The sequence below is a fragment of the Nesoenas mayeri genome (assembly GCF_963082525.1).
Source record: "Nesoenas mayeri genome assembly, chromosome: Z".
Lineage (NCBI taxonomy): Eukaryota > Metazoa > Chordata > Aves > Columbiformes > Columbidae > Nesoenas > Nesoenas mayeri.
The window spans coordinates 61,045,185-61,057,475 of record NC_137542.1 but is presented as its reverse complement, the minus strand read 5'-3'; the positions used below and the strand labels follow the sequence as shown (position 1 = coordinate 61,057,475).

The 12,291-nt window shown below is 37.1% G+C and overlaps 1 protein-coding gene across 1 annotated transcript in view; it reads right to left on the bottom strand.

The window, feature by feature from the left end:
- PIK3R1 (phosphoinositide-3-kinase regulatory subunit 1) overlaps positions 1–12,291 on the bottom strand; it is a 62,637-nt gene that overhangs the window by 18,488 nt on the left and 31,858 nt on the right. The window contains exons 3-7 of the mRNA XM_080361927.1: positions 8,821–8,913; positions 7,043–7,117; positions 4,125–4,256; positions 3,050–3,251; positions 2,771–2,850 (exon numbers count right to left, since the gene is read on the bottom strand). Of these exons, the coding sequence (XP_080218053.1) occupies positions 2,771–2,850; positions 3,050–3,251; positions 4,125–4,256; positions 7,043–7,117; positions 8,821–8,913 (582 nt within the window). The remainder of the gene's footprint in view (positions 1–2,770; positions 2,851–3,049; positions 3,252–4,124; positions 4,257–7,042; positions 7,118–8,820; positions 8,914–12,291) is intronic.

The window sequence follows — 12,291 nt, the reverse complement described above, 5'->3', positions numbered from 1 at the left end:
AACTTTTGTGGAGGGCTAAGCACTTCTAATTCACAAACTAACATGCAGTTTGCTGTTGAATACTGTGACAGAGAAAAAAAAAAAAAAAAAAATCAGTTCACAGTTGTTCTGTGATTAAAACAATCAAGTAATTGCCTAGGAGTAACTCCTGGTTTTGCATTATGGTGTGCAATGCATCACTCTAGCTATAAGATGTCCAATTAAAGATACCTAATTTAAGATACTAATTTTACGGCACGTTAAGATATAAGGTTCGATTCCATACTTTCTATTCCTTTGAGGCAAGAAGGATAATTAGTGGGTGATGTGATAAGAAAAAACTCCACAGTTGTGCAAAGATCTCCTCCCTATTCACATCAGTTATCTCCAATACCACATGCAATGTATCTGTGTACTGTGTAAGAAACCACTACCACATTATGCAGAGCTTTGTTTTAGACATAATGTTTTCATCTAGGCTTAAGAATAACAAAAACAAAAAAGAAAGAAGGAAGCTATCACTGCAGACTGTGAAGAAGAAACCTGGCAGCACTGAATTCCCTGTTATGGCTTAGTTGTCATTACATTATTTTCAGCAAGTAAGATTCTTTACGTTTAAAACCTCTTATTTGTCATATAATTGTTCTGAGAATGACAATCTAGAATACAATTTTAAAAGTGCAGAAGTTATCTTTTGTAAGAATCTTCCTTTTATTACAATGTCTCTAAACAACTTTTATGGAAACTCAAGGCAGTACAAGCAATAATGTTGAAGATGATAATTCTGAAAAATACATCTTAGAAACTTCTATGAGAACTATAAAAACAGAGCACTTCAGATTATCAGGTCAATGAATGATTTTGGTGTGGAAAACAGATTTGTGTCCTAATCCTGTAAACTTACATAACATTATTCAAGCACTTCACAGGCCTAAGAGCAGAGGCTAGCTAACCATAGACTACGAAGCTTGAAAAAATTTATTTGAAGTTTTTTTCAGCATATTAATAGATGTGCAAATTTTCAACTAAAAAACATTTCACTGCCCAGGATGGACTTCGAAATGCACAGGGAAGGAATTCTATTTTTGTAACAGTAAACTATAGCATTACAAAATATTAACTAACACAGAAGCCATATTGAAAACCAGCAGATCTCAGATTGCAATTATCAATGTAGTGTCAAACCCTATGAATCTCATGGATCCAGTAACATTTCTTCAAGCACCCTAATGATACTCTCAAGATGACTAGATGACTAGACTTGTCCTCATTAGTAGTTCTAGCATCAACACCTTTCACTCTTATACTTTCCTCATATGAAGCAACTCAGGATGATATGCAATCAAGTGATCTCTTAAGTGCAACTTAAGAAACTATCACTTTGAAACTTAAGAAACTCTCACTGTTGACCCTACTTTTGTGACTATCCAATTAGTGCCTCTAGCCATATAAATTCACACACTCTAAAGCATTTGCAAGCATATAATTTTTAATAAATGCTACTAGCAAACTCTTTAGAATATTAGAGGATTCAATAATACATTTTGCTTTTTAAGGCTTATAACAGGTGGCAAAGGAAAGACTCCCCGGTTGTTATGAAGCATTAGTAAGAAAAATACACAGTGCTTTTGGAGATGCCCGCTTAATTATTTTGACAAAATTGAACAAAACCAAATAGGTATAAATTAGCTGAAAACAGAAGTACACTAAATGTTAGGGAAAGTTTCCTAAGTAATAAAGCCTGCAAGGTTGAAAAAGCCTTCCAATCACAGCAATAGGAACAAAAAAACCTTAGCTATTGTAAATTAATCCTCATTCGTTGATGAAGTGGATTATACAAAGTGCCCACCTGAAATACGAGAAAGAGTGCTTTTCTGCTGCTGCTTTTCTATTTCTGTGTTCTAGTTCTTCAAATCTTAAGCAGCCCTACAAATCCTACTGCCATGAGCTTTACTTTGTGCTCTGAATAGAAAGGCGGAAGAGCTGCAGCCTGCCCAGTGTTCTGTTCACCATTGCCCTATCCTTTGTTCAGATATTCTCTATTTATAAGCTGTAAACTGAATTACTTTAAACTAACATCTAAAGTCCCCATGCATTAATAATTTATTTTGCACATATCATTAGCAACTCTGCCTTGCACCTACCAAATACCTGATTTTAAAACTGGAGACTTTTGTATAAACCGAAGGTGGGTTTTACTGTTTGTTAACCAAATCAGATGCTAACTCATAGAATCAGAAGCGTAATCTAATTTTCTTGAATGGGGTTTTAATATTTTCTGCACTGTTTACTGATATTGATAAATAAAAATTTTGAGTCTCTGGAGTAAAAAACCCCATATGTGTAAATAAAGGGGGAAATGTTACCTTCTTCCAATGATCTCTACGGGGTCTTGCAGTTCTAACAAGATTTGCCCGGGAGTAGAGTGAGAGTCAAATAAAATCTTCCAGAATTCACCACACCACCACCGTATATACATTCTATTGGTTTATAGGTCATAAAAATGCCCAAATTCCTATTCGCTGTTTACTGAAGAAGAAATGGAAGTCCTAAAGTTGTATAACTATGGGTACTAAAATGATTTTAATGAAAAAGACAATTTCTTACAAAACAAATGTTGCACACAGCTATAGAACACATGAACAACTTATATTTAGTTCTGTAGTTACGCACTTTTGAATTGAGTTTGATTAAAAAAGAAAACCAACACGCATTTGCTGTCCTTAAGTTGAATTTTTAAATTTAAAAGAAACAATGGTATATAACTTCAAAAATTAAAAGTAGTTTTTACCTGGTACAGGCTGTCTCTCATTCCACTCACTTGTGATTAAAACCTCTAGGATTTTTATGTGCTGTTCAGTATTATCAGAGCTGCAAGAGATGGATTAGACAGTAAGAACTAGGAAAAATGCAAAATTTTACATTAGATTTAGTACAAAAAAAAAAAAGGCAAAAACATACAATAATGCCTTCATCATTAGAAGATCAAAAAATTAATTCATTAAACTTACTTTTGTATATAATTAACTCATAGTTACAGTACAAAATATAATAAAGATGACCCACGTACCTTGCTATCTGGAATTTGAAAAGCAGAGGGCTGAAAATTTCAGCCAGAGACCTTGTGTTCAGGAGATTTTTGCTGGAGGCTTGACAAACTCTGAGGAAATGTTTGAGCAAATACTGGAGTGTGAGCCAATACTGGGGAGGTATATTTGGAGATCTGATGAGTTTCTTCAGCAACTGAGCATATTCCTCCGAGCTCTGCACTTCTGCAAGCAAACAGATAAAAGGCTCTTGATATCAGCAAAGAAATATTGAACAAGTAAAATATAACTCCTTTGGAAGCACCAATTTTACAGAAAAAAAAATAAAATTCTGTCCTGCATTAGTGCCATAAGACTTCTTTCTTCTTTTGCAAAAAGTAAAATGCTCAGGGAAGAGTAAAGAACAAGTATTTAAAAGTCAAGTGGAAACAGATATGCATTTTGGTAAAAACCACAATATGTTCAGAGTGTGCTGGTAGAAGTCTGTCTTGTGTTTAGAGTCACACATGATTGGGTAATTCTGAGATGCACTAGATAAGTCTCACAGGTGCTGTTCTAACTTTGAAGGTTACCAGCAACAATATCCTGTCCTGAGATATATAACAGAATACTTGGCCCACATGCTGAAAGCCCATAAGCTATATTTGTTTGAAATTACCACTGTAGATGATGAATCTTACATGCATGTACTTCTCACTTCATAATCTGCAACTTCCAACGTACTGCAGAACACCATGACCTCTACTACATTTACTTTGTCAGCACTGATAAAAAGTTAAAAATTAGCTTTCTGCATACAGATAAGTCCTTGATTTTTCTCCCCAGTTTTTCTGTAGTTATTCTACTTACTAAAATGAGAACTGTGTTATCCTTTGTATTTTCCATTATGTTTACCCAAATAGATAAGTAAATAACGCAGGTCTAGATCTCAATTGAAACAGCTGTCATCAAAAGTGGTAAAAGTGTATTTGTTTTCTGAGATGCTGCCAATTTGTGCAGAATCTTCCCTGTTCTGTGGGTGACAGCTGGATCACTGGATATTCAGAATGCTAATAAAAACTTTTTTGCTTGACATTTGAAATAATGTGATAGTCATACCTTGAGCTACAGAAATCATGTCACTGTAAACAGCTGCTGGAATGATGGGATTTGGGAGGTCCAGGAGATACCTCTTGAGAGCATCTGATAAAGTGTGCACATCAAATGTCTCTAAATCCAATGAAGAGGCATCTAAAGGGAAAGAGCAACATACTTGTTAGGCATCAGAAACTGGAAAAATATAAAGGCTCATTATTTAAGGGCTTTATATCAATCCAAAACTGCTAACTTAGATCTGCTTTAAAGAGAAGAACTCTTAGAAACGACTGTAAGACACCAAGAAGCATCTCTGAGATGAAGACCACACAGTGCTCAACACCATGCCCAGGCCTTTGGTACCTGATGAACTAAACAGCTTCCACAGGTGTGTGTGGCCTTCTGTGATATACAGTGCAGGGCTGAACTCAGAATAACAGTAGTGACGTGCTGTATGTTGGCAACGTTACAGAACATCAGAATATTTTTAACAGGTCTCTCTTTTACCTGTAAGTATTTTGTGTGAGAAATAAGTACTAATCAAGGGTTTGGGAAAATGCAGGTTCTCTACTTGTAGCTACTTCTATTATGACTGGAAGTTTCATTAACAACTTCAGGTTTCAAGCCTGTAAATATTTAAGTGAGTAAATTGAAACAAATATACACATGCAGAACCAGGTGCTTGGTGTTTTCTACAGCTGTTAGAATTTATCCTGTAAAATCTGACATCCTTCTGGGATAGTTATGACTTGGTCTAGTGTTTGGGAAAGTCACATCAAAGACTACTTGTTACCCCTGAAGCAAGGAATATCAGCAGCAAAAATAAAAACAGGAAAATACAGAAAGGCCTACTTAGTGCAAGCAAGATTAGGATTCATCTTAAAATTTGAAACTCTGACTCAGTGAAGTTCTAAATGTTTACAAAGGTGCATAGAACTTAGAGGTTCAAGAATTTAGAGGTATTAACGCTGACCAACTTTCTAGGCTAGCCAAGTCCCCTGTAAAATAACTCCTAAACCTAGTAGGCCAGTTTCAACCAAATTCATCTGGGAGGCAGAGGAATCAGATTTGTGGTATGTCTACACCTACTGTGAAAAAAGGCCGTCAAGAGCAGGTAGTGAGAAACTTACTGCTGCTCTGCCTCCCTTCTCTTTTCCTCAAAGAAAAGCTTGCAGTATGAGCTCAATTCTTACTAGGCACCAAAGAATTTACCTGGTGAAAAAGACACTGTGAACAGCTCAGAAGATAAAAAAACTTGCAGTGTGGATATGAATTCTCCAAGAGCAATTATGTGTCAAATAATCCAACCACAAATCCCTAAGAAATAGTTTTCATTAGTTTTGCTGCTCACAGCATGTTTTTTTATTTCATAAGCCAAGTCAAATCCTGGTTCTTTCAGTGTTGAGCCATTCTCTGAAGTATATCCCAAATTATTGTAATGAATACATGAGTAACAATAAACTTGCGGTACTCTGCCACATTTTGGGTGTAATGTCATAAACAGACCTGAACTCTTCCATCTGCCGGGCTGGCCAGATGCAACTCATCTTTGATTTTGGAGCTAGATAGCACTGTGTTGAAGCTAGCAGGCAGTTAGGCTATTAATGAGAGCATTTTAACCATAAGCAGAACAGCACACTAACGCACTTGACAACTTTGAGACCAAAGCCAACTTTGCTTTCTCAATTAGCACTCTGCTAATTCAAAGAGAGTAGGTGGAGCAGATGAGATCTGTCTGCATCCATGTATCTGGACACCCACTACACCGGCTCTGTCCTGGAAGATTCTGATCCTATCACAAAGAGAACTCAAAGATATATTGAAGAGTAAAGTCCTGTTTTCTTTTGTCAAACCTAATTACATTTTAAATAAGAATACCAGTAAACCACAGTTCCTTGATCTGAGGAGATAGATGAACCTTTCATAAAAGTACATCTCAGTTTAGAGACTTAAAAAGGGATTCAGATAAATTAAGAGATACATTCACATTGTTGCCATAGAATATCTGAATTTATCTAGACTGAAAAATATCACTACAATACTAAAATTACAGCTTGGGCAGCTAGCACCACATGCATATCTCCTCTTCCTGTTTGCTGCACTCATATACTACTTCACTGCCACCATAATCAGAAGACAGGATGCCCTTTTGATTTGAAGGAACAGACAACTCACAGTATCATCTCTTGTTCATTTTGTTAATATTTCCAATTACTAAAACTGAAGAGAGATAATTCACAGTTTGAGTTTGCCTCCTTTGTCCCTTTGGCAACATGGCATGTAACCAGTTTCATTTTCTAGCCCTTGTATTTTTGTGCTCTTTTATGCAAGTGGGAGTTCACACCCTACACTGCACCCCAGCTTGCGATGCTGTGGCCAAGCACTCTTCCTACAACAGCTCCTGATCAATCATACTGCAACTGAGTGTTGCCATGGCAGTATATTCTGTCCTGAAGCAGAAATTAAGAGTATCTAAAAGAGACGGAAATATATTTCAGCAAACGTGAATGGGTATGTGGTTGTTAGTGGTGTAGTTGCATTTTACTGTCCAAAACCTGAGAACCCAGCCTGCTGGAGCAACATTAATTCAGTTATCTTTCCCTTCCAGCATCATCTCTGTAGCAAGCAGTGATTGTGCAGGTATTGCCTCTTGTCCTACTGGACCAAAAAAATGCACACACAGAACTGTATGTAAACAAACGACCATTTGTTTACAAAATAATACGCTGCAGCCTTACAGGAATAGTGTCTCTATCCTGCTTCTAAACAGAACACCTTGTTTTTCTCTGTACAGCTAGACTGTCAGTGTTTGAACAAGCAAGTGACCAAAAAGTGATTAAAATAATTATTCTTGGGAAAAAAACACACAGTGAAGCCATGAAAAGAAAGGCAGTCTGACCACAAAATCTGCCTAGTGCTTTAAGGAAGGGAACTATACTTACCACCTTCGAGAATTTGTCTTAGTTCTGCTGAGCTGCTTGAGCCTTGTGTTCCATACAAAGCTGATGAGTCCAGACCTTCAAAACAAAATCGATGGGATACATTAATATTCCAGTTACTGTTGCCATGACACAACATACTTCTGTTTTCTTCAAACAAGTACTTACAGTATAAATTAGCAACATTCTCCCACCACCAGCCACCTACCACACTATGGAATGTCATTGTATTTAAGGCTGTGAGACTGCTCTTTGTACAGGGAAACTGCTGGGTCTGCAGAATGAGCTGGCCAAGGAAGACCAGAGGGGCCAGCAGTCCCATGTATTCTGTACAACTCTCCACAGGCTGGCTGTAGAAGGCCAGGATTCGGAAACCGATTAACACACGCCAGGGAAGAAAACAGCTTGCAGGAGCAACATAGGAGCCAGATTATCTTTTACACTCTACATGCCAGCTGGAAACACCAGGTCTTTCAGGCCAATAAGAAGTAAGCAATCTAAGTTAGGCCACTCTACAGGAATGGGACAGAGACGTGACAGAAGTTCTGGCGCACATCCTAATTAGCTTTAAATATTTAACTGAGACTTCTAAGTTACAAGTGTACCTAACCTTTGGCACTCTATGCAGTTAACAGAGACAGAGAGCCCCTTCCATGGGACAGGTAACCCTTAAATCACAATTGACTCTCCATAGAGCCCATAACCTCACAGTGTATGCAGGGTGAGTGGCACATCACTGGTGTGAGAGAAAATGTCTGTGTACCTTACAGGGTATGTCTGATAATCACCTGAGTAAGAGGCACCAATACAGTGTTTTCATGTGAAAGATATTGTTTACAACTTAGCTACTTCAGAGGAAACCGAGAAGACATAAGAAAAGAGACTAATACCCAGAGATGCAGAGCAGCGATGACTTAATAGTATCAGTGGCATTTTCTGGACGTAGTACACAAACTGTTGCTAAATACTGGTCCTTCTTTCTACTGGCAAGTTCCCACTCATTTAGGAAAGGCTTATGCTCTCTGAAAATGTCAGAGCATCATGTGAGAATCTGTGTCCCGAAGGACAGGAGCCTGAGTCTGATCAGAACACCTCTTTTCCTCTCACTCCTCAGCTACATGGCCACTGAATAAGGAGAACCCACTGAGCTGCTCCTTACCGCATGAGGACTGTGAAGGTGACATCAGGGCAAGAGCCAGGAGGAGAGAAATAGGGCAAAAGAGGCAAGATGTAGGAGAAGAAAGGGGAAAGCCTCCACAGCATGGAGAGACATCAACACAGGAAAGCAAGACAGCGAAAAACCATAAAAATAACATTGGCTTGCTCAGCATAGAGCAGCAATAAAAAACTGGGTGCTGAAGTATAAAAAGAGTTCTTGTAATTTTTTCATATTTTTTTTTCCTGCTTTGGTGCAAACCATTACATGTTTGGCTGCATATATCCAATGAAATATTTAGATGGCATTTCCATAACCATCTTAAGGTGCTTATCAGTTAAAAAAAACAAAGCAATACCAAACCAATCTCCCTTACTTTTCTATAATACTTATAGTAGTTATTAAATGTCATTTGAGGTAAACTTTAGTTTTGCTCCTACAGTCCAAATAGCCTCTACATAGCAGAAACCAATGCAACAAACCTTTAATGAGATTATTTCATATCTGTTGAGTAATGTGATGCATTAGCAGCTCTAGAAAGGGGAGATGCCAGCTTTGGATCTGATTTTGCAGTCTTAGTTCACATAACTAACAAAAAAAAGTGGCAGATCATTCTTCATCCTACCTTTCTTTTCAATGGTCTCCACTATCTTGATAAGAATCGGTGGAGCAACGTCAGGAGGTGCGAACTGCTCTGTAAGATCTGGAAGTGAAAAAGCTGTAAAAGAAAAAGAAAAAAAAAATAAGCCAAGCTACAGTTGAATGCAAATTCTGTTTATCACAGTCAAGACACATAATGCAACCAGTTAATTTTTAAGTACGGAACAAATATCCCACTTGTCAGGCTTAAATGAGAACACGCCACAAGTAATCAGGAAGCTGAATAAAAATGTTGACAGTTGCATTTTTATAGCACTTTGTTTTAGCGACCTCAGTTAATCCTAGAATCACTCTCCATATTCCTAGGAAAGGAAAAGACAACATAAGTTTGCAGTCTATGGAGGGGCAGAAAGACAGTGCAAGGAAGAAAAAAATCTTTTGGTCTGAAACATTTAGATCCAGTGTGTACCAGATGAGGGAGCTAAACACATCACCACCTGGGAGCTGCTGATCCCCTGGATAAAACAGACTTTAAAAGGCCTGAAATAGCAGTAGAAATAAGTATTTCACACTCATTCAATAACTTACGTTTGCTTTTGATTTTTAAGCATAATACTACTAAAAGTATTGGTTTTTTGATGCAAGAATTTTCTTTTTTACAATGAATGGTTACGAATAAAAAATAGTATAATCAGAAAGAGACATTTTGCAGCTTCAAACCAACCTGTATACAGATCTTCTACAAAGTCAGTTTTCACACAATCCAGTTTCTCCACAAAGGAAACACACTGTATAAAGGAATGTTCTGGCTCTGTAATATGAGGGATGATCTATCTGTAAACACACTATCTTTTGCCAAAAGAATAATTTAAAAGTTTTAGAGCAGTCCTGTTTAACTCTTGGAAAGCAAGAACATGTACATAAAGATACTATTAAACTACTGCCAGAAACATCTGGCACAGTTTAATGGATTATGATTGATAAACAAATCTTAATCACTGAAGTAAAAACTGCCAGTTGCCTAAGAGATTATGATCTCTGTGTGATTAAACTCACCACAGACAAATATAGAGCAATTCTTAAACACACATGCATGTATGTGCCTGCATGCACATGTATACATACGTGCACAAGTATACATACATGCACACCCAGTATTTCTGGAAGACCAAAGCAGAACAAAACTATGAGGATAAATAAGTAGGAAGAGAAAAAGACCAAAAAAAAAAAAAAAAAAAAAAGCCAAACCCAACAGCAAAATATGAATAGAGAGTTTGAGAGTTTTTAAATAAAAACTTTGAGATAGCACAAAAATTAAATATACTACAACTAAGAGAGAGGAAGCAGACAATTTTAGCTGAGAATTCACCCTGTTTTGGAAGCAACAATTAGAGTTTTTTTTAAATGCTAACCATTTAGAAGTGTAAGACAGCAAGGAAGGTACAGAAGAAGTCTGGAAGCGCAGAAAACTGAAGAGAAAATAAAAAATCAATAAATAATAATAGTTTACAAACTAATAATGGAAGTGGAGCATACTGTGACACTGAGACAAGTCCCTTGCAAAAATAAGCAGAATGATGGTATGATAATGATGGAATACTTTCCAGTCCATTCTTAACTGAGAAGAACATTAGAAAAACATCTGTTAGTCATAACAGTTTAACTTAAGAGGCCCAGAAAATGAGCATCCAGGAGTCCCAAAAGAGTTGCCTAAGCAGATCTCTGGCCTGCTGATGTTACTTTTTAACAACTTGTGGAAAATCAGAGCAATTCTTGAGTATCAAGAGTTCTAAAGCCTGAACCACACCCTGAGAGGATGACTACATGCTAGTTACATTATCAGTCCTGGGCAAAATAAACGAAAACCTGATTCTAAACTCATATAATAAAGCAATAATAGTCAGCACTGTAACTAAGGATTGTCTGCATAGCTCTTCAGAGGGTAGCTTCTGTTAAAAACCACACTACTTCCTTCCTTGGTGGCACCATAATTAGCTTAAAAATGCAAGTAAGTAGATATATAAACTCAAAGTTTTGTCAGATGGTTGACTTGTTATAACACTGTGATTAGAAGCAAAATTCAAAGAAAGCACATGGTATATAAGTGTAGCTAATGAGCAGCTCTCCAAGTATAGTTATTAATGCATAACAAGCTACTCAGGGAAGGACTGGACTTTTCACCTCTTTACATCTTCAAACCACTTTCAGGTTCCATGTGGAGCAACTCTTTTAGCTTAACATCGTATCTGCTTTATCAAACACAAGGTGGGCTCAAATGGAAGATACTGCATTCCAAGCAGGCTCTGCTGAGGCATTCTGAAATACAGACCATTTGATTTTAATATTCAGATCAAATAGTTCCTTTCAACCCCAAACTATGAATCTTTTGATGAGAGCAAATCTATTGAAAGAAAAAATGAATGATCAAATCAGAATCACATCACATGCTATGAAAATAATCGAATTATGAGATACCAATAGACTCACAGAATGCTAAGGGCATAAAATGAATCCTGTACATGGTAGCAGAGGAAGAACAGGTTTTAAGAACAGAGTTTATGTATTTTTACTTATGAACATAACTTTCTGCTGCCTTAGGTAGGGAGGTAGTTACATTAAGTACCCTTCTCCCTCTTGCATAACAGCAATGAAATTGCATCATCTCTGAAAAAAGATGCTCATCTCACAATTCCAGCTGGAGGCAGCATGCAGCAACCGTCAACAGCCTAAATTAAATCTGAGGAAGGAAAGGAGATGAAGAAGTAGAAATAGAGACAGAGGACAGAAGTCAAACCTGACAAGACACTTGGAACATTTCAGGTGACAGCTGGGCAGCTCAGGGATGGTCCATCCAGGCTACTGAGCAGCAGAGAGAACTACACTTTTTCGCATTGATCTAACTGTGCATTGAAATCATGGCAAGAGAAACATTTGAAATACCTGTAAGCAAGGTGTATTTAGAAAAAAAAAAAAAAAGGAAAAAAAAAAAGGAAAAAAAAAAAAAAAAAGATTTCCCACTAGATTTAGATTTTCTACATGAGGGATGGAGTCCAAGCAAAACAAAAAGGAAAACACAATGTCAGGGGGAAGACTTCAGTTCATGGGAAGAAGCCCTTGCAGGGTGAAGAAAGACACTACAGAAAACTGTTTGTCTCCATGGAACATAAGGAATGGGATGGATGAAGACCCTATCCAGACCCTTCCTGCAACCTCCCTGACTTTCCATGCTTTGCATCTACACTTTAAGCAGGATCTTAGCTTATAAACTCTGTTTGTATCCTAATCTGTTACCAAATCTCTTTGTTGTACAGTATTCTTGGATCAATAATATTCTTAGTGAAAGTAAAATACTTCTGGAAGCTATACATTTATCTTTGCATTTATACAAAATACGTAACAGTTCTACAGAACATAAGTATGTAAAGCAAATGCCAGACTGGTGAAAAGGAAAGAGACTTCCAATACTTCTCTGCTACCTTCAAATACGCAATTGGAA